Source organism: Notamacropus eugenii, chromosome 5, assembly GCF_028372415.1.
Source record: "Notamacropus eugenii isolate mMacEug1 chromosome 5, mMacEug1.pri_v2, whole genome shotgun sequence".
NCBI lineage: Eukaryota > Metazoa > Chordata > Mammalia > Diprotodontia > Macropodidae > Notamacropus > Notamacropus eugenii.
In genome coordinates, this window is record NC_092876.1 from 83930665 (window position 1) to 83957597 (window position 26933).

The window sequence follows — 26933 nt, forward strand, 5'->3', positions numbered from 1 at the left end:
GAAGTGGACCCTATCCCCGGGGCGCCCCACGAGGTGGGCCCTAAGCCAGGATGTCCCATGAGGTGGGTCCTACCCCCAGCGAGCCCCACGAGGTGGACCCTACCTCCGGGGCACGCCACGAGGTGGGCCCTAAGCCAGGGAGCCCCACGAGGTGGACCCTATCTTCGGGGCACCCCACGAGGTGGGCCCTAAGCCAGGGAGCCCCACGAGGTGGACCCTATCTCCGGGGCGCCCCACGAGGGGGGCCCTAAGCCAGGGTGCCCTCACAGAGGGGGCCTCAGCCCCAGCAGAGCCCCCACAGAAGCCGGGGCAGGGCAAAAACTATCTCAGGGCCCGCCGCCTGACGGGCTGCAGCCACCCAGGCGAACTTAGGAACGCGCAGTCCCAAGCTGGGGAAGAGTCAAAGGTCCCCACGCCTGACCACAGGGACCGGAGGACCCTAGGACCGCCTGCGGAGAGCGCCCCCCAGAGACTCGCCTGCAAAGGGCGGGGAGACAAGCGCGCGCCAAGCGCCTCCCGCTAAAGCAGAGCAGGCTTGGCCGCGCCAAAGGGGAGGGGGGATCTCCGTGACGTCCGCGTGAGGGCCGTGGGGATTGGTCGGAAGCGGCAGAGGCGGGGCCTCAGCCTGGACTGAGCGCGAAAGCTCGAACGGCTGTGGCGGGAGTTGAGTCTGCACAGAGGCTGAGGAAGTAGGGGCGGCGTCGGGCCCGGGGTCTGAGTGAACGGCGCTGGCGGCGGCAGCAGCGCTTCTAGTTCTTCCAGAGAGAAGCTCTCGTGTGCCGAAGGCCATGGCAGGCGAGGTGGCGGCTGAGGTGAGTGGGGGCACTGGGATACCTTTCACAGTCGGGGGAGGGGGTGGCGGTAATGTGGGGTGGGAACTACAAATCCCAGCATACCCCGCGGCTTCGGGGGACTACCGCTCCTGGCAGGAATTGACGGAAGCCGGTGGCGGGTGACAGGGGTTAGTTTCCCGATGGGTCCCTTAGGAATACGGGGATTAAAAGGTGCTCCGGCTTTGGGGTGCGAGAGAAGGTAAAGGGGGTTAAGTAGAGCGTGGATTCGGCGTCAGAGAGCCTAGGAAAGCCGGTTTTGATACGTCCTAGTCGTGTGAGCTTTAAGAGTCCCTTCTAATGATCGATCCCATAACATTTTATTTTGTTGGAAACAGCAGGGCTATGTAGGATCACGTGGTTCATAGATTTTAAAGCTGAATGGAGGCTTAGAGGTCATCTGGTCCGACCCTCCCCGGAGAAAATGAGGCATAAAGAGATTAAGTGATTAGTTAGGATAAACAGTACCAGGTCAAACCTGAACCTGGAAAATGGTCCTCCAGCTTCTATTGGAGCAGCCCAAGGCAGTCCGTTCTGGTTTTGGACAGCTTTAATGAAGAAATTTGGGGTTCCCCCCCTTTTACAGAGATCGAATCTGCCTCTTTCCAAACTCTTCTCATTTATTTTCTAGTTCTGGCTCCCCACCAAGCAAGACAAGGCTAATCCTTCTTCCACATGACAGCCTTCAAATATCCCAATTAAATTATCTTTTCTCTGAGCCAAAGCTTGTTACAAATATTATTTCAGTTGATACTCACAACTGGAAGATAGATGCTATTATTATCCATGTTTTACAGATGAGGAAACTGAGGCAGGCAGGTTAAGTGACTTGTCCAGGGTCGCATAGCTGTAAAGTGTTGGAGGCTGGATTGAATTTTAACTTAGGTCTTCCTGATTGGCCCTCTCTCCATTAGGTCATCTCAGTGGCAGTATTTCATTTTATTCTATCTACCTTGTTTCCAGTTCTTTGCGGTCACAAAAAAGTGTGGCTATATCAAAGAATCTGTAGGGTTGAGAAATTAGGCCTATAGTTTAGTAGTTGTTAGTGTCTTCTTGGTTAGTTCTGTTGAATCATTATGCCATCCACCATCTTTTCCAGTTTTTTAAGGAATCCTTTTATTTGAGATATCCTGAATATGTCCTCCAGATTATCTTTAAAATTGTGTAGCTTTCATTATTTATTTTGTCATGCAGGTACATTTTTTTTTAAAGAACTTCATTTTCCTGAGTGCCATTTACATTTCAGTGCCAGCACATCTGGAGTTCATATATAGTAGTTCCATTGTAATTGATTATGAGAATATATTTCTGTAAAAATGCTGGCAGATATGCTCCATTTTATTTATATATGTTTCCTTTCCAGTTTTGTAAAATACTGTTGGAATGATCTTTTTTATTTGAGTCTCACGTCAAGATTTCTGTAGACTCCTTTTCTCTAAGGCTTTCACAGTGTTTTCTGAGCTAAACTTCAGCTCTTCCTAAGAATTTGCAAATGCTCTTGTCTCACTTGGCTGCCATGTCTGCTTGACAAGGAGACTGAGTATTTCCTGGCTTTGTTTGTAAGTTTTCTCGCTTTTACTGTTTTGGTGATTGTTTTATATCAATTAAATTTCTCTAAGAATGGTGATAATCAGTTGATGTCTTTATTTTTGTCTATTATAAAAGTACTTTAGGGTCTGCAAACCACTACACATATTAACATGTTTGATCCTCACTAGAACCCTGTGAGATAGGTGCTATTACTGTCCCATTTTACAGATGTGGGAACTCCAGGCACAAAGTGATTTTCCCAGGGTCACACAGTAATAAGTGTCTAAGGCAGATATCAAACATGGGTTTCATATGTTATATTTCTATATATTATATAGTTCCATGTCCAGCAATCTGTACCACTAACTGTGTGTTTCATTTTTTCTTTCAGAGCTAAGAGCTTATATAAATACATTAGGTAGGAATTGTTGTAAATCCATCTAGTATTTACTCATCTTTATCCTTTTTCTAATTACTTTGACCTTTGCTCTAATTATTCCAAGATCTGACTGAATTCATACAGTTGATTCAGTTTTGTTAAGTGCCTACTATGTGACTGCACTGTGCTAGGTGCTACAGATGCAAAGACAAAGAGAAAACAGTTCCTGGTTTCAGGGACTTTACATTCTGTTGGAGAAAACATGTACATAAGCATATGCAAAATATATTAAACTATAAAAACAGAATTATGCTTAGTAACTAGTTGCTTCCAGAAAGTAGAGGGTGAGCTACATCTAATCAGCATCCTGAAAGAATTATGTGTTGGTTACCTAATAGGATCAGAATATCAGACTTCTAAGATTGTCTACTAGGGAACCTTCCATTGCCCACTAAATAGTAACTGTTTCTTTTACCCAGGGACCCTGAGGGTCTTCCCCTGCCAGTTTGGTTTTGTTTTTTTTTTTTTGGATTAAAGAGGCCATCCCTTGAAGCCTATTCATTGAAAGGGTGGATCTCACTCAAAGTGAGAAAGTGATAAGACAGCCTGAAAGGGCCAGGGTCTCACATTGCATCCTGGGCCATCTCCAGTCGGAGAATATCAGGCCACTGGACCTAAGAAGAAAGTCAGGTTGGTGACTTTTTACAGCCCTCCCTCACTCAAAGCAAAGTCAACTGCATGTCATTATCTTGATGTCATGGTCCTCTTCGAGAATGAAGGACAAACACAACGGCCAGAGGTGGGGAACCTGTGACCTCGAGGACACATGTGGCTCTCTAAGCCCTCACGTACAGCCCTTGAAGTTTGGATTCGGTCAAAGAGCCACACTTGAGGATCTAGAGGGCCACATGTGACCTGGAAGTTGTAGCTTCCCCTCCCCAGAGTTTAGTCTAATGTTGTCCTTTCCTCTTTTCAGAAAAATACCTATTATCAGTCTTTGGTATTTATGTTAGCCACTTTACCCCTCCCTTGTGAAAAGAAAAAAGCAAAAACATCCAATAAAGTGATCCCATCTGGTAACATCTACAATATTCTGTTCTAGTTGTTCCTTACGTTTCTGTCATGAGCTGCAGTTATATTTTAATAGTAGCTCTGTTGAATTGTCTTTGACTTTTTCGATGACTTTTTGTGATCTTTTAATTTATGTTATTGTAAATGTATGTATAGTATCTGTATATTTTTCTTAGTTTTCATTTTACTCTGTATCAGTTCATAAAGATTTTCCATGCTTCTAATTTAACCATTTTGTATTGAACAATACTATTCCATTATTTTCATATACCTTAGGTTTTTCAACCATTTCTAATAGATAGGTGCCCATTTTGTTTCTAGTTCCTTGCTGTGACAAAGAGTGCTGCTGTGAATATTTTGGTATATGTTGATTCTTTGTTTTCATCTTTGATTCCACTGGGGTATGTGCCAGGGATAAATGGTTCAAAGGGAGAGACATTTCAGTCCCTTTTCTTATATAACTCCAAATAGACAGCTAGGTGGGACAGTAGATACAATGCATGGCTTGCGAATCAGGAAGAACTTAGTTCAAATCTGGCCTCAGACACAAAGTGACCCTGGGACCTCTGCTCTGCCTGCCTCAGTTTTCTCAGCTATGAATTTGGAATAATAATAGTACTTACCTCCCAGGGTTGTTGGGAGGATCAAATGAGATGATATTTGTAAAGCATTTAGCATAGTGCCTGGCATGTGGGTAAGCATTATATAAATGCTATTAGTAATGAGGAGGAGGAGGAGAGGGAGGAAAATGATGCTGCTGATGATATCCAGAGTGGTTGGACCATTTCCCAGGTCTCCATCAGTGTGCCTGTCTTCCCACAGCCCCTCCAACACTATTTGTATCTTTTATCATCTTTGCCATCTTTGCCTCATAAGAGCTGAAATCTCAGAGTTGTTTGAATTGTATTTATTCTCATTATTAGTGAGAGGCTGTTTTCATGTGGTCAAAGTCTGTGATTTGTCATTTGAAAATTGTTCATGTTGTTTGACCTGTTAGGAAACTTGATGATAATTAGATGTTTGTGTCAGTTACTTCTATATGTTGGATTTCAGACCCTTTTTTAAAGTAATATTTGCTGCAAATACTTTTCCCCACTGATAATTTCTTTTCTTATTCTATCTTCATTGATTTTATTTGTGCAAAAATCTTTTAGTTTTAAGCAGTGAAAGTTATCCATTTTATATTTTATGATCTCCTTTATCTCTTATTTAGTTGAATTCTTCCTCCAGTCATAGTATGAAAGATACCTGATTTCATTTTTTAAAATTTATTTCCTATGGTGTGACCTTTCATATTTAGATTGAATACCCATTTTGAGCTTTTGTAGTATTTGATCTAAGATATTAGTCTAAATCTAATTTTTGTCAGACTGCTTCCCCAAGAATTCTTGTCAGAAAGGGAATTCTTTTTATAGAAATTTATTTACTTGGGTTATCAAATACTGAACTACTGTTTTCAGTTGCTTCTATTACTTCATTGTCTAGTATGTTCTGCTGATGTACTTTTCTGGATTTTTTTTTAAAATCAGTACTCAATAGTTTTAATGATTATTGCTTTATAATATAGTCTGAGATCTGGTAATTATATGCTCTCTTTGTTCATACTTTTTCTCATTATTTCCATTTTTATGCTAGACCTTTTGGTCTTTCAAATGAGCTTTATCATTATTTCACCTAATTCTATAAGCTATTCTCTTAGAGAAAAAAATCCTTTATGATTTTGAATTTAATACTTGTTTTTGATCACAGGCAGGGCTTTTCTCCCTACTCTGCTTTTTTAGAGGTTTTTTAACATAAAAGAATACTATATTTTGTCAAAGGCATTTTCTTTAACTATTAAAATAATCATAGTTTTTATTTGTTTATATGATTGATTATGCTAAATGTTTTCCTAATGCTGAATTATCCTTGCTACCTTGATTCATACAAGTCCAGTTGGTCATAATGAATTATTTTCTGCATATGTTCCACTGGCATCTTTGTGAAGATTGCAAGCTGCATCAGTGTCCATTAGTGAGATTCCTATTTAGTTTACTTTCTCTGCTTTTTATTTTTTCTGTCTACTTTGGGTAGTAGGACCGTATTTGTCTCATAAAAGGAGTTTGGTACAGTTCCTTCAGTCTATTTTGAGAATATTTTCTGTAGCATAGGTACTAATTGCTTTTTAAATGTTTGATAGAGTTCATTTGTAAATCCATCTGGATTCAGGATTTTTTCTTTAGCAGTTCGTTTATGGCTTGCTTGATTTCTTTTTTCTAAGATTGGATGATTTAATATTTCTATTTTTTGTTTTGTGTGGGTATTTCATATTTTTGGACATCTTAGTTTTGACTTTTTAGTTTTTCTGGTACATAATTGCATAGAATAATTTGTCATGATTATTTTTTATTACCTCTGTTGTAAATTCACCTTGTTTGCATTTTATGTTTAGTAATTTGATTTACTCTTTTCTGTCTTGGTCAGGTTAGCTAATCATTTATCAAATTTATTAGCCTTTTCAAAAAACCAGCTCTTTAAACTATCAGTACTTTAATTTTTTTCTTCTCAGGTTTCTCTTTTCTCGAATTTTCCATACTGCTTTTTTTGTAGTCATTTTAGGTTTCCCAGTTTTTTCATTTTCTAATCTTTTGAACGGTAGGTCAGTTCCTGGATCACTTTTATTTTGTTAATGTGAGTTGTCATAGACACAAAATTTCGTCTGAAGGGTGCCTCACTTGTGTCCAGTATCCTTATTTAATAGAAGAGAAAATTGATATTGAGTGGTGAAGTCATACAGCTTATTTGTGGCAGATAAGGGCCCTGAAATTCTTACTCTTAGTCCAGTAACCTTTTAGGTCTTAGTGAACAGCCTTTCTAAATAGTAAGCTGTGGATGCTATTATCAGTTTAGGTAGTGGACACTGAATGTCGGTTGGACAGGATGCTTTTACACACTACCTCACACAGAGTAGGCACCCAACAAATGTTTGGTGGTTTAAATCACAACGTCTAACACTTATATAATGTTTCAAACTTTGCAGAGTGCTGTAAGTATATTCTCTCATTTGATCCTCTCAACATCCCTGGGATGATAGGTGAGGTTGTTATTCCAGTCTTGCAGATGAGGAAATGGAGGCCAGAGAGGCTGTGATCTGTCCAGGGTCACACAGTAGTGTCTGAGGTGGGATTTGAATTCAGATTTTCTTGATTCCAAGTTCAGACCTCTTATTCATTGTATCACTTAGCTGCCTAAATTAAATTTATGACATTTTTATCATTCAAATGAAATTGCTTTCTCTAAAGTTACCAGTGAGAGCTATAGTCAAGATAGTAGAGTGAGAGGAAACATTAGAGTCTAGCTCATCTATCCCATCTCCTTGACAAACATCCAGAAAATGTACCATACCAAATCCTTATCAGGAAAGCCAGGAAAAAGTCACAGTGAGTGACTTTTTTCTAACCCAGGGCAAATTAGAGAGGAGATCTGCCGACACTAGAGATGGGGCTGGTCAAGATCATGTGTAAGAGGGCTGAAACAGGACACACTATATTAGGAAATATGGGGCAGAAAGAGATCTCAGGGGATCTCTCAACAAGTTGTACATAAAGGAATGAGTGCCGTCTGGCAGTTCTGTAACCCAATATCCAGTTCCAGGTATTAGATCTATAGTGGAGAGGAGCAGTCTTGAAAATTGATCCTAACTGCCTTTTGAGTAAGGAACAAGTTCTGGGAAACACATGAGAACTGCTTGACTTTGATTCCAGGAGCAGAGTACAGTGTCCCAGACCTAAGGGAAATACACAGTTCATTTGCTCTGAATCTGCAAAACTCAATTGGCTAATTGGCTAATTCAACAAGAAAGTACAAATTTCAAACCAGGATGGCAGTGAACAGGAACCTCGTCTTCTATCCCTCTGGTCACACCATATTCAGAGCATTGAGAGTTTACAGGTTCCCGGAACCAGACCAATGTAAGAGGACAGAAGCTCAGACCAGAAGTATTCAGAGGCTAGTGCTAACTTAAAGTCCTAAGTCAACTAGACTGAAAGACTGAGCCAAAAAACCAAATAAATAAAAAGTACCTGACCATAAAGAGGTATTATGGAGACACCAATCTCAAGATACAAACGCAGAAAAAGAGGTTGACTTAAAAAAAAAAAAAATCTGCAAACAAAGCCACAAAGAAAAATCCAGCTTGGACACCTTGTTCAAATAGAATTATTGGAAGAGTATTTTCCAAAAAGTTAAAAAATGATTTTAGAATCCACATGATAGGGCAACTAGATGGTGCAGTGTATAGGGTATTGGCCCTGGAGTCAGGAGGACCTGAGTTCAAATATGGCCTCAGACATTTACTAGTTACGTGTCTCTGGGCAAGTCATTTAACCCTGATTGCTTCCCCCGCCACACACACAAAAAAAAAGAATCCACATGAGAGTGATAGAGGAAAAAATGGGAAAAGAAGCAAGAGCAAGGAAAGATATGAAAAGAGAATTGATAGCTTTGGAAAAAAGGTACAAAATCTTACTGAAGAAAATAATTCCTTGAAAATTAGATTTCACTGAATGGAAGCTAATGATTCTATGAGATATCAAGAAATAGCAAAACAGAGTCAAAAGACTGGGGAAAAAAAAGAAGGAAAATGGGAAGTACCTCACAGGAAAACAATTGATTTGGAAAACAGATTGAGCAGAGATAATTTAAGAATTATTGGGCTACCTGAAAGCCATGAACAACAACAGCGATAAGAACCTGGACATTGTATTTCATGGATTCCTAAAAAAAAAAAAAAACCCAAAAAACTGCCCAGGTATCTTAGAACCAGAGGGCAAAATAGAAATTAAATTAATTCACCAGGCACCTACTGAAAAAAAGAAATGAAAATTCCCAGGAAGATTGTAGCCAAAATCCAGAGTTCCTAGGTCAAGGGGGAAAATAACTGTAAGCAACCAGAAAGAATTCAAGTAGGAACAACAATTAGAATCACACGAGATTTTGCTATTATCCTTTTAAAGGAATGCAGAGCTTAGAATGATATTCTGGAAAGTAAAGGAAATGAGCTCATAACCAATAATTATTTAGTCAATAAACATTAAATGCCTACTATATTCCAGGCACTGTGCTAAGCATTTGCAGGCATAAATATGAAAAAAGATAGTCCTTGTACTCAAAGAGCTTACAGTCTAATGCGAGGAGACAACACACAAAAGAAAGCTGAAAAGTGGAGGAGGAAGGGAGGTACTCAGCACAGGGCCATGGTGGAGAAGCTGAAGAATTCCAAAATGAGCAAGCCAGGTGAGAAAGGAAGAGATTTCTGAGATGCCTGTCCTGTCCTCTCTGCTTAAATGAAGGAATTTGTGACTCCACCTTCTATTTAGAGAGCCAGAGGATACTGATGAAGTGTCAGTAATGAGACTGATTAGATCTTGCAAGATGATGACATTTCCAAGTGATGATTTTACTGGGAGCATGTTGGAGAAGCCAAAAAAGTCCGAAATGAGCGCATTGGCCTTAACCAAAATGAGGTAGAAAATTGGATAATCTACCCAGAAAAACTGACAGGGGGAAAATGTATCTTTAATGAAATAGAGAACTTCCAAACATTTCTGATGAAAAGACTACAGCTGAGTAGAAAATTTGGCATACAAACACAGGAGTCAAAAGAAGCATAAAAAAATGTGAGTGAAAAATCATAAGGGACTGAACAAGGTTAAAGTGTTTTAAGTTCTTATATGGGAGATGATACATGTAGCCCCTCAGAGCTTCATCATCACCAGGGATGATAGGAGGCTATCTTAATTAGATAGAGGGCCTGGGTGTGATCCTGTTATGTTTAGATGATCTCAAAAGAGGAATGGAAAGAGTGAGGAAGAAGAATGCACTGGGAGAGGAAGGAAGGAAGAAAAATGGGGGAAATTATTTCACATAAATGGGGTGTGTAAAGACAAGTTTATTCAATGGTGAGAAAGCAGTAGGAGTGAACAGATGAGACTCCAATCTCATTCTTATATGAACTGGTTAAAGAAGAAAGAAAACACAAACACACATAGTTGAATACTTAGGTAATACCTTACCTAAGAGGGAAAGAAATTAAAAGAAAAGGGAAGATTACTAGGGAGGATAGATCAAGGGAGGCATTAGTCAAAAGTAATGCATACTCTTAAAGAGAAAATAGGGAAAAAAGAGAAGGAAAAGTCTAAGAGAATAAAATGGATAATAATAAAAATAAATTAAATAATATTTAATAATAAAAAACCTAGGGAGGTCAAGTGATGTTCTGAAGGCAAAACATGTAGGTAGCAGAGCTCAGATTCAAATAGTTTCTGATTACAAAACCAGCACACTTTCCATTTTACCAGATAATTTGTATTACATGTGTGTATCTTATTTTGGCATGTTTTCTCACTGTTGTCATTATTTAGTAAAATTGCTTGTTTCTGTGATTTGTTCTTTGACTCACCCATTCTTTAGGCTTAAGTTATTTAGTTTCCAATTAATTTTTAACTTTTGATTCAAAGACTCTTCGTTGAATCTAATTTTTATTGCATTATGGTTGGCAAAATACACATTGAATATTTCTGTTTTCTGCATTTGTGAAGTTTTTATGCCCCAATACACGGTGAACTTTTTTAAAGGTACCGTGCACAGCTAAGAAGTAGATATACTCTTTTCTGTTCCTATTTGATATTCTTCAGAAATCTGTCATATCTAACTTTTCTAAAATTCTATTCAGACTGAACTTTTTTCTTGTTTATTTTTTGGTTATAAGATTTATGTAGGTTTGAGAGGGGGTATATTGAGGACTCCCGACTATTAAAGTTTTAGTATTTATTTCTTCCTGTAACTCATTTAAATTCGCTTTTAAGAATGTAGCTATTATAACATTTCGTGCAAATAAGTTCAGTATTGATGATAATTCATTATCATGGTACCTTTTAGCAAAATGTAGTTTTCCTGCCTATCTCTTTTAAATAGGCCCATTTTTGCTTTTGTTTTGTCTGAGATCTTACAAATTCTGCTCCAGCCCCTTAAATTAACTCTGTGTGTATCTTTGTTTCAAGTGTGTTTCTTATAAATAATATATTGTTGGTATCTGGTTTCTAATTCATCTTGCTTTCTCCCATTTTATGGCTAACTACATCTCTTTCATGTGAATAGTTATGATTGCTAAATGACTTGCCCAGAGTCACACAACTAGGTAGTTCCTGGAGTGAGATTTAAACTTGTGTCTCCCTGATTTTAAGTTCTGTGCACTATCCACTGTGCTGCCTTATTGCTCAGGTCAGAGATAGAAAGATCCTATATACACCAAAATATTCATAGCAGCCCTTTTAATGGTAGCAAAAAACTGGAGACAAAATATTTGCCCGTTGATTGGTGAATGATTTAACTGTGTTATATGATTGTTATAGAATATTACCATGCTTTGAGGAATGAGTATGAAGAATATAGAGAAGCTTGGGAAGACTTAAACAAACTGAACAAAGAATAGAGAGCTTCTACACGATAGTAAACCAAGAAGTCAGTGCATCTGATGGATTCATAGAGAATCATAAGAGTTTGTGATCATTCATGGTAGTCCCTAAGGCTCATCTTATACTGATGCTGGTGAAAGAGTATATGTAGCAAGGTTTTGCAAAATATGTAATTCATGACGGGTCTGATGGCCAGGACTTGACCAATCACACAAAACAAAAAAATGAACTCAAGTGAACAAAACTGATGAGCTGCCTACCAGGCAGCTAGTTCAGACAGAAAACTCGTAATTTTGTCTAATAAATCGTACCTATGGACAAAAGGAAAGCTGAGTAAGGCTTGGTTTTTATGTTGCCTTAGGGAAATGTTTTGTATTTCTATTTGTATTTTTTATTTCTGTTTCATTTTGGTCTCTAGTGTTGTCCTTTTTATTCTACCACATTGTGACTTTCATTGTTGCTATCTTAAACTAATGTGATGATCCTAAACTTTTATTCCTTCAAACAATTTACTAACAGTTAACTGTAAATTCAACATTACAACAATACCCAAGTAGTTATTTGTTATCTATAAACATTGTCGAGAGAGCTGCTTGGCTAACAGATTAATTAAAAATTTACTCCCAATTTTCTAGCTTCACCTAGATGTTGAAGATCCCAAATTAAGTACAAAGGAAGAAACTGATTCAGACAGTGGGCAGAGCAGCTGTGAAACAGGATCTCCAAGCCATTCCAACATAAAAAGCACACTCCTGATTGAAAGAGGTTTGTAATATTATCTGATCCCTTGTTTTCACAGGTAAAGCCTCCAGAGTTCACTTTGTGCATGGATACGGTTATTTTTTTTCTTTTTTTGCTGAGGACATATAGAAGCAACCACACTAGCACACAGAGGGGGCTGCTAGCACAGGTTCTTTGATCTGCTTTTCTAAAGGAAACATAGCTTCAAAGGTCAACAATATTACTTTAATTACAGATAAGTAGAAAGAAGTGAGTATAAAAGATGCAAGCAGAGAAATTAGCACAGAGATTCCACAGATAAGGCTCCAACTATCTGAACAAAGTAATATAACCACCTACATACACTACCAGACCAAGAGTACCAATATCTGAGTAGTCGAGGAGACTCTTAACAAATAGGCTACCCAGCGTACAGGGAATCAAAAGGTCCTTCTCATGAGCAAGTCCCCAAAGCAAAATACCAGCCTAGTATATGTAGTTTTCAACAAATAGTCTCAGAACCAGAAGACATCACAACCTATGTGACTCAGCACAGCTGTGAATTACAGAAGTTATCCTTCAGATGTTTATCATTTGACCTGAGCCTAGAAAACTGAACTCCAAAAGAAAAAAACCAACAAAAAAATCCCACTTTGCTTATGCTTAAAGGACACCACCATCTTTCCAGGTACCCAGCTTCCTGACCTCAGCCATCTTTGATTCTTCCCTCTCACTCCCCACTTCCCACCTCCTGTTAATTGTTTCTTCTTGCCCATCTTTTCTTAAATGTGTCTTCTTAGTCATACTGCTACTACCCTTGTTCCTTTTCTCTTTTGCCTGGAATTTGTCCCCCAATTAGTTCCTCTGTTTCTAATCTCTCCTATTTATCTTCTATATAGCTGCTAAAATAATCTTTTTTAATTTTTATTTATTTATTTATTTTCAGTGTTCCATAGTCACTGCCATACAGCCTAGATTTTTTCTTTCCCTCCCTCTCCCTTCCTCCCCCCCTTCCCTCCTTGAGACAGCATACAATTTTATATAGGTTCTGCACATACATTCCTATTAAATACATTTTCACCACAGTCATGTTGTATAGAAGAATTAAAATGAACGGGAGAAATCATATACCAAACCAAAATGTAATACAGAAGAAAATAATCTGCTTCAATCTGTGATTGAATCCAATTCTCTGGCTGTGGAAGGCATTTTGCCTTAAAAGACCATTGGGAATTTTTTAAGTCCTTGCATTGCAATAAAGTTCTCTAAGTCTACCAGAAAAATTCCTCGCACACTGTGGTTGTTACTGTGTACAAAGTTCTCCTGGTTCTGCTCCTTTTACTCAGCATCAGTTCATGTAAGTCTTTTCAGACCTCTCTTAAGTCTTCCTGTTCATCATTTCTTATAGTGCAATAGTATTTCATTACATTCATATACCACAATTTATTCAGCCATTTCCCAATTGACAGACATCCCCTTGATTTCCAGTTTTTGGCCACCACAAAGAATGCTGCTATAAATATTTTTGTACATGTGGGACCCTTTCCCATTTTTATGATCTCTTGGGGATACAGTCCTAGAAGCAGTATTGCTGGGCATTCACATTTTTGTAGCCCTTTAGGCATCTAAAATAATCTTAATAAAGGCATAGGGTTTAACTCAAACCTTTACTGGCTTCCTGTTGACTCTAGAATAAAATTCAGATTGCTCAAGCTGGCATTCAAGGTTCTTTACAATTTGACTTGAGCTCACCTTTGCAATCTCGTTTCACATCTTTCTTCTTATAGCTAAACTGGACTGCTGGAGATGCAGTGAACTCACTAGTCTGCCTCTTGGCTCCGTGCATTCACCCAGACTCTTTGCCCCCTGTGCCTATAATTTCTTCCTTCCTTCTCTCAACCTGTCAGAGTCTTTGTCTTTTTTTAAAACTCAGCCCAGGGGAGCTCCTCGTTTGCAGTGTCTTTCCTGGTCCTCCCAGTTATTAGTGCTTTTCATCCTCAAATTGTGCCAAAATCCTTCTGTACATGCTGTATCCCTCCAGTAGGACATAAACTCATGGAAAGCAGGAGCTATTTCAGTTTTGTATTTGCATCTCTGGTAATGAGCACAGTAGCATGAACTTGCTAAGTGCTTGTTTAATTGAATTGAGTTGACTTGAGATTAGATGTGTAATTCAATTTGCTTGGTTGAACAGGTATGTATAGGAGTCTGTTGGGAATCTAGAGATTAGCTTAGATTGCTGGCATCAGGGGACCCAAATTCTAGTCCCAGCCCTACCACTAACTCATGTAATTTTAGGCAATTCTCTTCCTTTCTCTAGGCTGCTGTTTCCTCTTTATAAATGAGGAAGTTGCACTAGATGATCTCTAAAGTCCCTTCTAGCTTTAAAATTCTATGATTTACAAAACATGTTTGGATGAACTCATTTGAGCTACATTGTCAGAACTGTAAAATTTCATACAGATTAGAAATGTTTTCTACACTGAACTGTTAAAGTGTGGATAATTACATTTCTCAATATGTGAAAGCTATGTTAGGTTCAGGAAAATGTTTTCATAATGTGGATAAGGCTCGATTTGCTGTACTAAAATAAACCTTTAGTGGTAGTTGCAAGATTTCACAAGCTGAAATAAATCTCCTGTGATGCATCATAACCATCCACTTCTGCAGATGAATATTTTGCGGGGGATGGGGACAAGTCCAAGTGACCAAATAACAATCTTTCATCTTTCATTTATTCCAGACTCAGATGAAGAGATCTTTGTGAGTAAGAAGTTGAAACGTAACAAGTTCCTCTTGCAGGACAGTGACAGCGAAGGAGATGACAGAGATCCTAAGAAGGCTGACTATGGAAACACAGAGGTGGAAAGTGGGGAGAATAAAGAAAACATTTATGCAGGGAAAAAAGGAAAAACTCGAAAGATTTACCAGGCTCTGAGGGACAGTGATGAGAGTGATGTTGGGGAGCCACCGAACCAGAAGAACCTTGACAGCCGCGTGATGGCTCCTTTGGCTGAAAGTACCTCAGATCTGGGAACCCAATCCCCCAGGTCTCTGACCTCACCAGCAGGTGCCAGGAAAAGGTTCAAAGAGCGTACTCAGGATAGAGGAGATGCTGGAGAAAAAACAAAAGGAAGATCAAAGAGGAGACTTGAGAAAGAATCCAAAAAGATGGAAATGATTAATCGACTGAAAAAAAAGGAAAATAAAAATGAGGTATTTTTTTTAAAGGTCATTCAGATATTTCTAGGACGTGTTTAACATATTCGGTTTGTATTTTAATGACCTATCTCCATATTTTATTTTTCACTCCTAAAAGATAGGAACTGTATGTTCCATATGTCTTTTCCCTTTACAACCTAGCACAGTGTGAAGAGACAGGAGGGATGGTGAAAAAGGCCTTGGACTTGGAATCACAGGCCTGGATTCTAGTCCTGCTTCTTGTTATTGTTGTTCAGTTGTGTCTGACTCTTCATGATCCCATTTGGGGTGTTCTTGGCAAAGATGTGACTTTCCATTTCCTTCTTCAGCTCATTTTACAGATGAGGAAACTGAGGCAAACAGTGAAGTTACTTGTCCAGGGTCACACAGCTAGTTAGTGTCTGAGGCTGCATTTGTCTCAGGAAGAGGGATTTTCATGATTCCAGGCCCAACACTCTGTCTATGGTACCACCTAGCTGCCCTAGTCCTGGTTATATTACTGGGCAAATCATATTACCTTTCAGGACCTCAGTTTCCCTATCAGCAAAATGGAGATAATAATTCTTATATCACACGATATTCTAAGGAAAGGGCTTTGTAAATTCTCAAGTGTTATGTAAATATGAACAATTAATATAATAGACAATTAGTGTTTGAATTGAAGAATGCAAGCTAAGTTTGAAATGAAAATGGATTTTTTATATTTCTCATGTAAATTAGCATGCTTCCAGCAATTAGAGTGTCTTGTTTGCTAAGTCACAATTCAGCCCTAATTAGTTTTAAAAGTAAGCACCCAATACAGATGATTCAGTTCTCAAAAAGCCTTCACTAATTTCGAAGTACATTTTGGACAGTTGTTTGTAGACAGAACTTTCCACATTAGGGGCAGATGGGTGTTGTAAACTAATTAAAATAAGTCTTCACTCTGGCAGAGTCAGAGTTGTTATTGTTTCAGAATATTAATGGGATCACTTCAAAATCCTTTTCAGAGGTAGGTGGGGCATAAATCTTAAATGAATAAACAATAGATGTTGTTAAGTTGCAGAACGAGCAGAACATAGGTTTTGTTTTTACTTTTGTTTCATTTAGTTTTTTTGGTAATGTCACACAGGAAAGCGAAACCAAACAACCACTCAATGATAGTGGCTGTCTTCTTGGGGACAGTGATCTTTTTGAGACTGGAGTGGAGGAAGAAAATGATCCCCCATTGGAAGATGAAGTATCATTAGAAGCAATACGAGTCTCTGTGAAAGGCAAAGTCAGAAAGCACAAGGTGAGTAAAGGGTTAATGAAACCAGGCCTTCCCATCATTTCCAGCCTTTGTTTTCCTTCCTTAGCTTAGAGTTGGATGTTGATAAAGATTTTTTTTTTAACTGAAGAAAATTACGTGCTGATTGATTTAGGTTTTTCAGCAGTTGTTAATTTTGGAAACTGTTGTACAGGTGACAGACATGCTAACCCGTCGAGAAACTGGGGCTGAGGTAGTATTGCCATATTAGGACTGACTGATAGCAAGTGTTGCTTCAGATTCTGTAAAAATGTTAAAATTCTCCCATGGGAACGAGATGGTCATTAGGATGTTTTCTCCAATTTGGTTTGTAAATCACACATATCCTGGTAGGATGCAATCAAAAGGTGGTGTTGAATTCCAGCCGGGGTGTGAAGCTCACAGTCCTGGCTGAAACAGATTTTTTTTTTTCTAATAAAAACATAGACTGCAGATAGGGGAACCAGAGTACCAAGCACATAGGTGGGGTCACAAGGGGACAACTCTCAGAAAAATCAGGGGAGATGGCTATAAGAACAGCTCTTCCTTGAGCCCCTGAGGCAGACTCACTAGTCTGATTGCTGATTGACTCACTAGTGATGATTGCTGACTTGTATATGGTAGACAAGAATCAGTCTTGGAGTTGAGGAGACGTGGATTCCGCCATGTGACACACACTAGCCGAGCAACCTTGGGCAAGTCACTTAGCTTCTCATATATGGGCCTTACAGTTTATGAAGCCCTTTACAGTACATTACCTCATTTGGGCTCCATAGCACCTCTATGAGGTAGGAGGTGAATACGTACTGATATTATTATTATCTCCATCTTTTAGATGAGGAAACAAATTTGTCCTTGGTTGCAGAGCTAATAAAATCAGAAGATAGAATCTTCTGACTCCAAGTTTCTATATACTTCACCATGTTGCCTGCAACAAAGGTTTTTCTGATCTCCTTGGAAGCATAAGAAGCTTTTGGATGAGAGGGGTGCATTAGGGAACTGCTGTCGAATGCTTATTATATTGTAAGCCTTGTTCAGAGCATCAAATTTATTTTCTGGGCATTCTTTTGAATCCAAGCAACTTGCCATTCTTTGGGGATTTTATACCTATTAAATCATTGGTTCAATCTGAAGGCAGTGTCCAATATGCCTGGGTTCAGAAAACAAATCTGCGCTCAGAACTTTCTGGTAAGAAACATCTTCTCAGCCCACATAGACATTTGATCCCTTTAGTTATGGGAGAGAACTATAGCATGTAGAAACTGGAAGACCTCTTAGAGACCATCTGATAGCTAACAATAATAACTAACATTCATGTAGAACCTCCTGTGTGCCAAGCACTGTGCTAAAGGCTTTACAATTGTTGTCTCATTTGATCCTCACAACTTGCCCAGGGTTATATGGCTAGTGAGTGTCTGGTGGATTTGAACTCAAATTTTTCTGACTTGCGGCCTGGTGCTCTAATTACTATACTCCCTAGCTGTCTTCACTTGCCTGGCCTTACCACCTCATTTTAACAGAGGAGGCCACCAGAGGGGGAACCTGATATGCCAGAGGTTGAATGATGAGTCTGTGTTTGGAACTGGGACTAGAACTGAGGCCTCTCGACACCCAGTGCAGGGCTCTTCTCCCTGTGCCATGTCAGCTCTTCTCTTTGAGATGATTACTTTACTGTCTTGTCTTTTAGAAAAAGGAACTGTCTTTGGAAAGTGGGGGCTGTTCATTTGAAGATGAAAAGGAACTGTCACAAGGAATGATAAGAAAGGTGAAGTAATGCTCAGAAGCCATGTTCCCTTTGATTTCTTCCCTTGATTTCTTGAGTTGTTCATTTTTCCCTCCTTGTGTTTATTCTGTACCAAGTCCTGTAATAGTCCTGTGCATGTGTGCACCTTCCTTCACAGCCCCTCCCCCCATTCCCTTTCCTTGGAAAGAAAAGCCTCTTTCAGGATGAAACATCCATGTTTATGCAAAGCACCAACATAGGTTTCTTTTCTCTTTAAGGAGAGGAAGGCGGCCAAGCTAAGTAAGGAAGCTGTGAAAAGACTACACAGTGAGACCCAACGCCTTATTCGAGGTAATGTTATTACTGCTTGCACTTTGTGGAAAACACAAGTGATGTCTTCATAGGGAAATTGGTTTTGTCTCAAATTATGCTTCTGATGTTCTTACATCTAAATTTAGTTTATACCCCTATTCTGTTCAGTGTTTTTATTTTTATCAATAACTTGGTGGCATACCTATTAAGTTTGTGGATGGCATAAGCTGGGAGGAATAGTGTAGTAATTCATATAACTCATATTTATTTAGCACCTGAAGGTTTGCCAAGCACTTTGCTCACTCAGAACAATCTTGTGAGGCAGAGATTACAAGTAATATTTACAAGGATGCCCCACCTCACTCCACTTACTGGCAAATATGACTTATTACTACATTGCCTTTTATAGATGAGAAATCTAAGGCAGAGGGCATTTAAGTGATTTGCCTAAGGTTACGTAGGCAGTAAGAACTAGAATTCAAATCCAGATCTCCTAAATCTCAGTCTAGTGTTCCTTTTGCTCTACACCACTGTTTCACAAAGCATATGACTTGCCCATGGTCATAGAATAAGCATAAAGGCCTGGGTGTGAACCTCAGGCCACCTGAATCTCAGATCCAGTCCTCCTATCACTATGCCTTGTTGCCTGTGTAGAAGAAGGGACAGCGAACTGGGAACCAGGAAATCAGTGCTCATCTTAACATCGCTGTGTGACCTGAACAAGTCATTTAAGCTCTATAAGATGAAAGAATTGGATACTAGGATCTCCTAGCTTTAACTTTATATAATTCTGTAACTCCTTGGGATAGGTGGGGTGTATCCTTGCAGTCCACCGTGCCATCTCCCACAAATTGTTTTAACTTCACACTTGCATTCTTGTATGCATGGGCAAGGCTCATGTGATTCTCTGCAACAAAGAATAATATTGTACCATGAGCAAGAAAAATCTGTGAGATTTTAGATAACAGATTATATATTAGATAATAGAATTGTGATTTCTAAAGATATTAAAAGGCTAAAATGATAACCAAATCTAAATATGTTAAATATAATAGGGATAAAAGTACTTAGCATTCAAAAATCCAGCTGCACAAGTCTGCAAAAGACATGGCTTAATAACAGGTCAGATGAAGAAGACTTGAGTCTTTTTGCAAGTTCACTGTGATTTGGCCAAAAAAGCTAATGTGGTCTTAGGCTGTATTAATGTTGGTATTCAGAACCGGGGAGGGAGTCCCTCAGTACCCAGCCCTAGTTGATTCACATCTTAGGATCAGTTCTGAATACTATATTTTAGGAGAAAAATTGACAAGCTGGAGAATGTCCAGAGACATGTGACCAGGATACTCGTCCAGTGAGGAGTACTTATAGAAAATGTGAATTTTTAATTTGGATAAGGGGGAGACTTGAAGGGGACACGTAATCATCATCTTTCAGTATCTGAGGGGTTGTCTAATAGAAGAGGAATCAGCTGACTGACTCCAGAGACCATTGTGTTAGAATTACAAGAGGCAGATTTTTATCTCCGTATAGGAAAGAATCTGCTAATAATCAGAAAAAGACTAAAAGGGCTGTCTTGTCTAAAAGTTTAAGGGGTTGCCTTGGGAAGTAGTGAGTTCCCTATCAGTGGAGGTACTTAAGCTGAAGTTAGATGACTGCTTATTAGGTAGACATGTGGTAGTGGGAATTTATTTCTCATGTACAGTTAGACTAGATGGCCTTTGAGATCTTCAAACTCTATGATTCCATGGTTTTTAAGCCTTGTGGATTGTGGTGAAAAGAGTCACCATTGTGAAACTCCTGGCCCTCAGTATAAACTAAATGTGTTTCGAGACTTTCAGTAACCTTAGCTTCTCCATAAGGAAGATCCTTTGTCTCCAGGCCTTCCCTCTGCTGGAACGATCATGTCCTTTCTAGCCCTCTCACTGTTGGCTAGTGGAGTTTCATGCAATTACGTACTGTGCATTTGCTTCAGTGTTTGACTGACTTTTTGCTTTTGTTACCTTTGGCAGAGTCTGCGCTCTCTCTTCCCTATCACATGCCTGAAAACAAAACTGTTCATGACTTCTACAAACGCAAGCTGCGACCTTCTGGCCAGGGAAACGCCATGGCGCTACTGAAGTAAGAGCCCTTTCTCTTTATGTGACTGGATTTTTCTTAGACACTAGTTTGAGGAGCCAGTTTTTAGGGTAAATAGTTTCTTCTCACCCCCAGCCCTTTTCTCCAATAAAAAAATTGTCAAAATCGCTGAAAACCTGCATAGTCTAATGGAAAATGCCCTGGACTCAGTGGCACCAGCCTTGGTTTTTGAGTCCTGATTTGGCCTTGTATTAACTGAGTCACTCTAGTTGAGTGAGTCATTTCATCTTCATCTGTAAAATGGGTATGATATTTCCTGCCCTGCTTTCCTTACAGAGTTGTGGATCATGTGAAATAATGACCACAAAGCACTTTATTAAGGGTCAAGAATATGCCACATTGAGAATGGGATTCACCTCAGGCTGCTTCCTTCCTGACAGGTCATCTAAGTATCAGGCAAACCTCAGCAAAGAAATCAGCACCAATACTAACCCAAGTGATAGCAGCAGTGCCAGCCACACCGGAGGTTCTAACCAGAAGATGGGTCTTGAACCACAATGTGAGAACAGCTCACTTCCTTTAGCTCCTGACACTCCTCAGACCTCTGCTGACTCTGCTGACCAGCCTGCTTGTGAAGATAGGACAGAAGATGAGTCAGGATGTTATGCGGATCAAGGACAGAAGGAAGACTTGAAGGCTACAATGGACCCTTCATTCAAGGATGTTTCAGAGCATCAGCAGGAATCCAATGTTTTCAATAGTAAGGGGCTGGAACAGACAGAGGCTAGGGCCCCTATAACACTTGAACTCAGTGTTTTGGAGGAAGAGAAAGAGCCACAGGATCCTAATGAAACAAAGGGAAAGATAGATGATGTCATGCAGCAAGGTACAGTAACAGCCATAGTTCCATTAGAAAAAGGAAGAAAGGTCACACTGGATAAACTTCAGCGACTGGGAGTAGATCTCTCCATTAAGCCAAGGTTGGGGGCTGATGAAGATTCTTTTGTGACTCTTGACGAGCCTGAAACCAATAAAGGTAATTCTTTGAACTGGGGCTTTTCCCTCTTCTGAATAGTAGTAGGTTTTTTTCTACTTTGGATATAGTTAATGCAAACAATTCTCAAATATCTATGATGATTTTAGATGGGAAAGCCGGAATCATTGAAATCAATAGATAATTCCCAAACCTGTTAGCAAGTACAGGTGGAATCCTACTTTAGGAAGCCATACTCCTCTTGTTAACCAGTCTTTGATGCTATTGTGGCCACTCCTTGGGGGTTTTTTGACTATCTCATATATACATCCAAACCCTTAGCATAGTGGAAGACTATTCATAGATACAAGGCAAAAAGAGTGTACTTTTTTTAATCGTATAAAACCAGTGTTGGGTATACATTGTATCTGCAAACAATATAAATTGAGTTGAAGGATGAGAAGGGAAAGGATGAGTTTTGAGTTACTGTTGGGCTTGTATCCTAAAGATAGTCTTGATATTATTGTATTAAAAATCAGCATGCTAAGTGTACTTCTTGGTGCAACAATAATGTGAAATGTCTTTAGTAGACTCTGAAGAGATCTATGGGTAATTGTACATAGAAGGTTGCTAAACTAGTATTAATGGTAATTGAGAAAATAATTCTAGGTGCTTCCTAGGTACATTTGTAGATTATCCTGGGAACTTTCCTTCTCTTAGTACAGAGCTGGCCTCAGAAAAGGTTCCCTCCAGCTCCTAACCTCCACACTGCTGCTTCAGTTCAATCCAGTAACATTTATTAAGTGACTACCATGTGCCAGGCATTGCCAAATACTAGAGATACAAATAAGTAAAGATAGGCCCTGCTCTCAAGGAGCTTGCAATCTAATGGGAAGACAACACACAAAAGAAAGCTGGAAAGGAGAAATGGGAAACGACGCCAGAGGGTACCTGAATGGAGGCGTCTTGTTCCATGGAGTTAGCCGATTCTCACAGTTACTGTAACCCTGGCCTGGGGAACTTTGGTATAGGACTTAGTCAAGGCTAGGTACCTCCTGGGCACCTGTTCTATCAGTATAATAATAATGTTAGTAATAATAATGTGAGATGACCTAATAGAGGTAATAAAAAATTGGTCTTCTGGCTGAACCAGGAAGTTTAATCCACATGATTTAGATTTGTGTCTTTTATTCCATAGTACTTAGAATTTGGCCATTTACCAGTATTTTCTTCAGTAGACTGACTGCTAACTAAATTTGTGAGCACATCTATTATGCAGGATTTCTTGTTCAACAAAATTTGTTTGTTCCACATTAGTGAAGTAGTGCTGATGGGAGCTGTTGGAGTTGAAGGCAGAACAGGGAAGTAACCTCATAGAACTGGAGGATACAACAGAATTCAGTAAGGGTGAATCATACATACATACATACATACATACATACATACATATTTTTTTAACCAAGTCCCCTACAAGTACTGCTACAGAGTCACAGCATTAACAAGATTAACTAGCTGGTTGATTGCTTTATTCTTTACTGGTGAAGAAGCCCTTTGTGCTTAAAACTAAACAGTGAATTGGGGGTTTTGGTTTAGAACTGGAAGCTTTGAAGGAGCGTTTCTGGAAGCATGTGTGCCCCACAGCCAAGGCCCAAACCGTGTCTGAGCGAAAGATTAACCTGAACATAATAGTGAAGGAAACAGGTGCTGATGGCAAGGAACAACTGAAGGCTGATGTGGTCCCCCTAACTTTGGCAACAGAGAAATTAGATGGAGTGAGCTACGCAAAGCCAGGTATTTGTGGAGTTCTTGTGTTTCTGGGCATTGTCTTAGTCCTCTAAATAAAATGCCATCTGTTAACAGATCTTTGATGCTATTGTGGCCCTGCCCTGGGGAGTTTGGGAATATCACAGTTAAAGGATGCTAAGAGTCCAGGACCATGTTGGCTAAGCTCCTCATTTTACAGATGAGCAACATGAAGCTTCAGGTAAAGCAGAGGAGATGATTTGCCCAAGTAAAATGGTAGAGGAAGAGCCAGAATGCAAGCCTAGGTCTCTTGGCTCCCAGTCTAGTCCTTTTTCCATTGCAGTCTCATCTTTTATGCTAATTTTTAAAGGGAATAAAGTATTTCTGGGTACAACATCCTATCAATCTGCTTATATTTGAATCCTGTTTCCATTGATTGCAATTGATTTTGTTTCTTCTCCTTGGGGGCCACCTACCCCTAGGGCCTTGAGTTCTTCTCCAAATAGTATTATGGCATTTGATAGTGTCCAAGATGTGGTCCTGGCCCATGACAGCAGATAGCACTCAACCAGCCTCATATTCTAAATTTCTTTCCCTGGAAATATCTTTGTGCTACTTTGCCCAGAGGAGTGGTAATGGACTTAGTGATCTTTTGGGGTTCCCCTCCTCAACCAATCTAATTAAATAAATACTTCTTAAGTGACTCCTAAGAGCCAGGTACTATGATAAGGGCTGGGGACACAGTTTATGAAAAGAAAGCTTGTCCTCACCCTCAAAGAGCTCATAGTCTAATGGCAGGAAACGAAATGCATTGGTCAGGGATATCACAGAGAGGATTTCTGTGTCAGATAGGGCTTGCCCTAGATAAATGCAGGGTCCCTCCAATCCTATGGTTCTGTGACTCATTGTCACTAATTTTGTCACTGATTCACTAATTTTATAATTTGAAGCATCAGTTTAAGAAGTCTCATCTTTACAAAAAGAAGGACCCAAGGCACTAGTCTCTCATTTTCTTTTTAGAAGTAGCATTGCCATATGAATCTAGTTACCTGAAGTTGCATGTTTAGAAAGACCCATTGTAACATATCTGATGTATTTATATTATTCATCCTTGCTCAGGTGAGAAGCTACAGGTGCTGAAAGCAAAACTCCAGGAAGCAATGAAACTCCGAAGACTCGAGGAGCGCCAGAAGCGGCAGGCACTGTTCAAGCTGGATAATGAAGATGGGTTTGAGGAAGAGGAGGAGGAGGAGGAGGAAATGACAGATGAATCAGAGGAGGAGGAGGAGGAGGAAGAAGAGGAGGAGGAGGAGGAAGGCAATCAGGAGGTCTCTGGCAATTGTGTAATTTTGTCACCTTTTTAATGCTTGCTGAGTAAGTCATGATTAATGAAGGAAAGAGAATCAGACTGGCAGAAGATATTATTTCTGGCATTGTTGCCAGAGAAAGATAATAAGCATGTTCAGTTACTTAAGAGATTTAAGCTGTCCAGATTGAGGTGACGGCATAGCCTGTTCCACAATCCTCAGGGCTGTTTTCCAGGGTTTTCAATTGTCAGCACCATTTATTGAACACCTACAATGTTCAAAGTCTTGGCTGTGACTCTAATTTGTTGGTATCTATTTTTGAATGTAAAAGTGATATTGAGACCCCTTTGTATAAATAAACTCTTGCCCTCCTTTAGTGATTTAGTGAATTTTTTCTGTGCTTAGAATAAAAGAGAAAAGCAACATAGACCATTGTTAATTGCTGACTTTCCTGGGTGTGGCAATGAGATCTCAAGGCTGAGAGGCTTTCCTGGATCCCTACTAGTCTAGGTGAAGGGAGACCTTCCCTCCATCACCCCTAGCATGGAACGTTGTAGCCTTTGCAAGGATCAATAAGCGTAATAAGGCATACATTGTTTCATTAGATTGGAAAGTTCTTTTGTAACTGGATTGGTTTAATGTCTAGAAGAGGAGACTAAGAGGGAAACTAAGTATCTGAAAGGTAGGTTTTTTGGGAAAGGAGTTAAATTGGTTTTTTGTAACCCTAGAGAGCAGAGCTGGGTGAGTAGAACTTTCAGGGAGGCATCTTTAGGCCTACGATAAGGAAGAGCTTTCTAAGACCTGGAGCTGACTGACAGAGTTTGCCTTGGGAGTTCCTTGTACCTAGAAGTGTTCGAGCACAGCCTTGATGACCAAATACCTGTTGGACTATGTGGTAGGACATGGAGCTAGATGGCATTTGAGGTCTTTTTCAGCTCTTAAAGTTTTGACCTTCTAACCTTGAGCAAGTCACTTAATTTCTTAGTGTCTCAGTCCCCTTTCTCTAAGTCCCCTTTCTCTAAACAATCCCCCCTTCTCTTTCCTTTGCCTACCAGTGCCATAGAGAATCAGGTGAGATGATGTATGTTAAAAAGTCATGGAAATGCAAGGATTAAATAATTATAGCCTTAGCTCAGGGCAAACTCAAGTCAGGTTGCATTCCTCAGCTGTAAGAAGGAAAAACAACCATCCTTCAAGCTAATGGTTTGTTGGTGCTCTCTCTCTCTGTCTCTCTCTTTTGGTGCTCTTGGTAAAGGCAGGAGAATTTCTTCTTGATGATGAAGAGGTAGAAGACAAGGATGTGAAAGAGGAAGATAAAGAAATGGATAAGGAGAACATTGCTGATAGCACAGACATTTTCAAGGCCATTGATTGCAGCTCTTTTCCCAAGCCTCCCACTCTGGAATCTACTTTGCTTCTGTTCAAAGACAGCTCCTCCAAAATGGGGTAAGTGATTCTGCTTAGGGAATAGAATTTCTGGTCAGGAATTGTTGTCCCTGTAAATGAGTTTTCATCTTTTCTTAACGACTCAGAGTCACGCTTCTGAACACCAAATATTGTACAACTTGCAAGGACACTGTTGCTCTCAGAAGCTATTGAAATGTTAAGGCTATTTGCTCTTACACTGGATGGCCTTAGACAGATTCAGGATAAGGTCATTATTGACTCGTTCTCCTTATTTTGTAGATACTTTCCTGTTGAAGAGAAATCTGAGACTGATGAAAGCACAGGCAAAAGACCTAGTAAACTAGGTAAGTACTTGGTCCCTTCTTTTTAGAGCTTTGCTAGACCTGGGCTTCCCAGGAATGGTAATGATTCCTGGCCAGATTCAGCTTAGCCAAGCTCAGTTGTTTGGATGCTAGTGTTTCAAATGGCTAAAGCATATACTTCTATGTGAAGATAAGTTACATATAGGTTTTTAGAAATCAACTGCACAGACCCACAATTATTATGTTCATCCTTCATTGCCAAATAGAGAATGCATGAAAGACAGGGTTTGGGGCACCTAGGTGATGCAATGGATAGAGCACTGGTCCTGGAACTGGGAGGACCTGAGTTCAAATATGGCCTTAGACACTTAACCACAATTGCCTCCATAAACATGAAAGATAGGGCTTTAAAAGGGAGCTCAATATGAATCAGTAGTATGCCCCATCAGCTAAAAAAGCTAATGCAGCATTGAGCTTCATTAAGAGAAGTATGGCGGCCCGTGGAAGGGAGAGGCTAGTTCTACTGTCCTTTGTTAGACCACATTGGGAGAATTGCTTTCAATAATGGGCTCAATGGAAAGATATTGCTAAGTTGGAGCATATTTAGAGGAGAGTGGCCAGAATGGCCTAGAGACCAT

At 39.7% G+C, this 26933-nt stretch overlaps 1 protein-coding gene across 2 annotated transcripts in view; it reads left to right on the forward strand.

Moving 5' to 3' along the window:
- The first annotated feature begins 550 nt into the window (after nucleotides 1-550).
- Nucleotides 551-26933, forward strand: part of CLSPN (claspin) — a 38201-nt gene continuing 11818 nt past the window's right edge. Inside the window, exons 1-12 of one of the 2 annotated variants that reach the window (XM_072610068.1) lie at nucleotides 551-812; nucleotides 11900-12029; nucleotides 14728-15200; nucleotides 16297-16458; nucleotides 18140-18217; nucleotides 18454-18526; nucleotides 20497-20605; nucleotides 21004-21599; nucleotides 23130-23327; nucleotides 24399-24607; nucleotides 25842-26032; nucleotides 26273-26337. In XM_072610068.1, coding sequence (XP_072466169.1) covers nucleotides 789-812; nucleotides 11900-12029; nucleotides 14728-15200; nucleotides 16297-16458; nucleotides 18140-18217; nucleotides 18454-18526; nucleotides 20497-20605; nucleotides 21004-21599; nucleotides 23130-23327; nucleotides 24399-24607; nucleotides 25842-26032; nucleotides 26273-26337 — 2308 coding nt within the window. In that variant the 5' untranslated portion in view covers nucleotides 551-788. Of the gene's footprint in view, nucleotides 813-944; nucleotides 1033-11899; nucleotides 12030-14727; nucleotides 15201-16296; nucleotides 16459-18139; nucleotides 18218-18453; nucleotides 18527-20496; nucleotides 20606-21003; nucleotides 21600-23129; nucleotides 23328-24398; nucleotides 24608-25841; nucleotides 26033-26272; nucleotides 26338-26933 lie in introns of those variants that run through there. The other variant, XM_072610069.1, reaches the window with a different exon arrangement.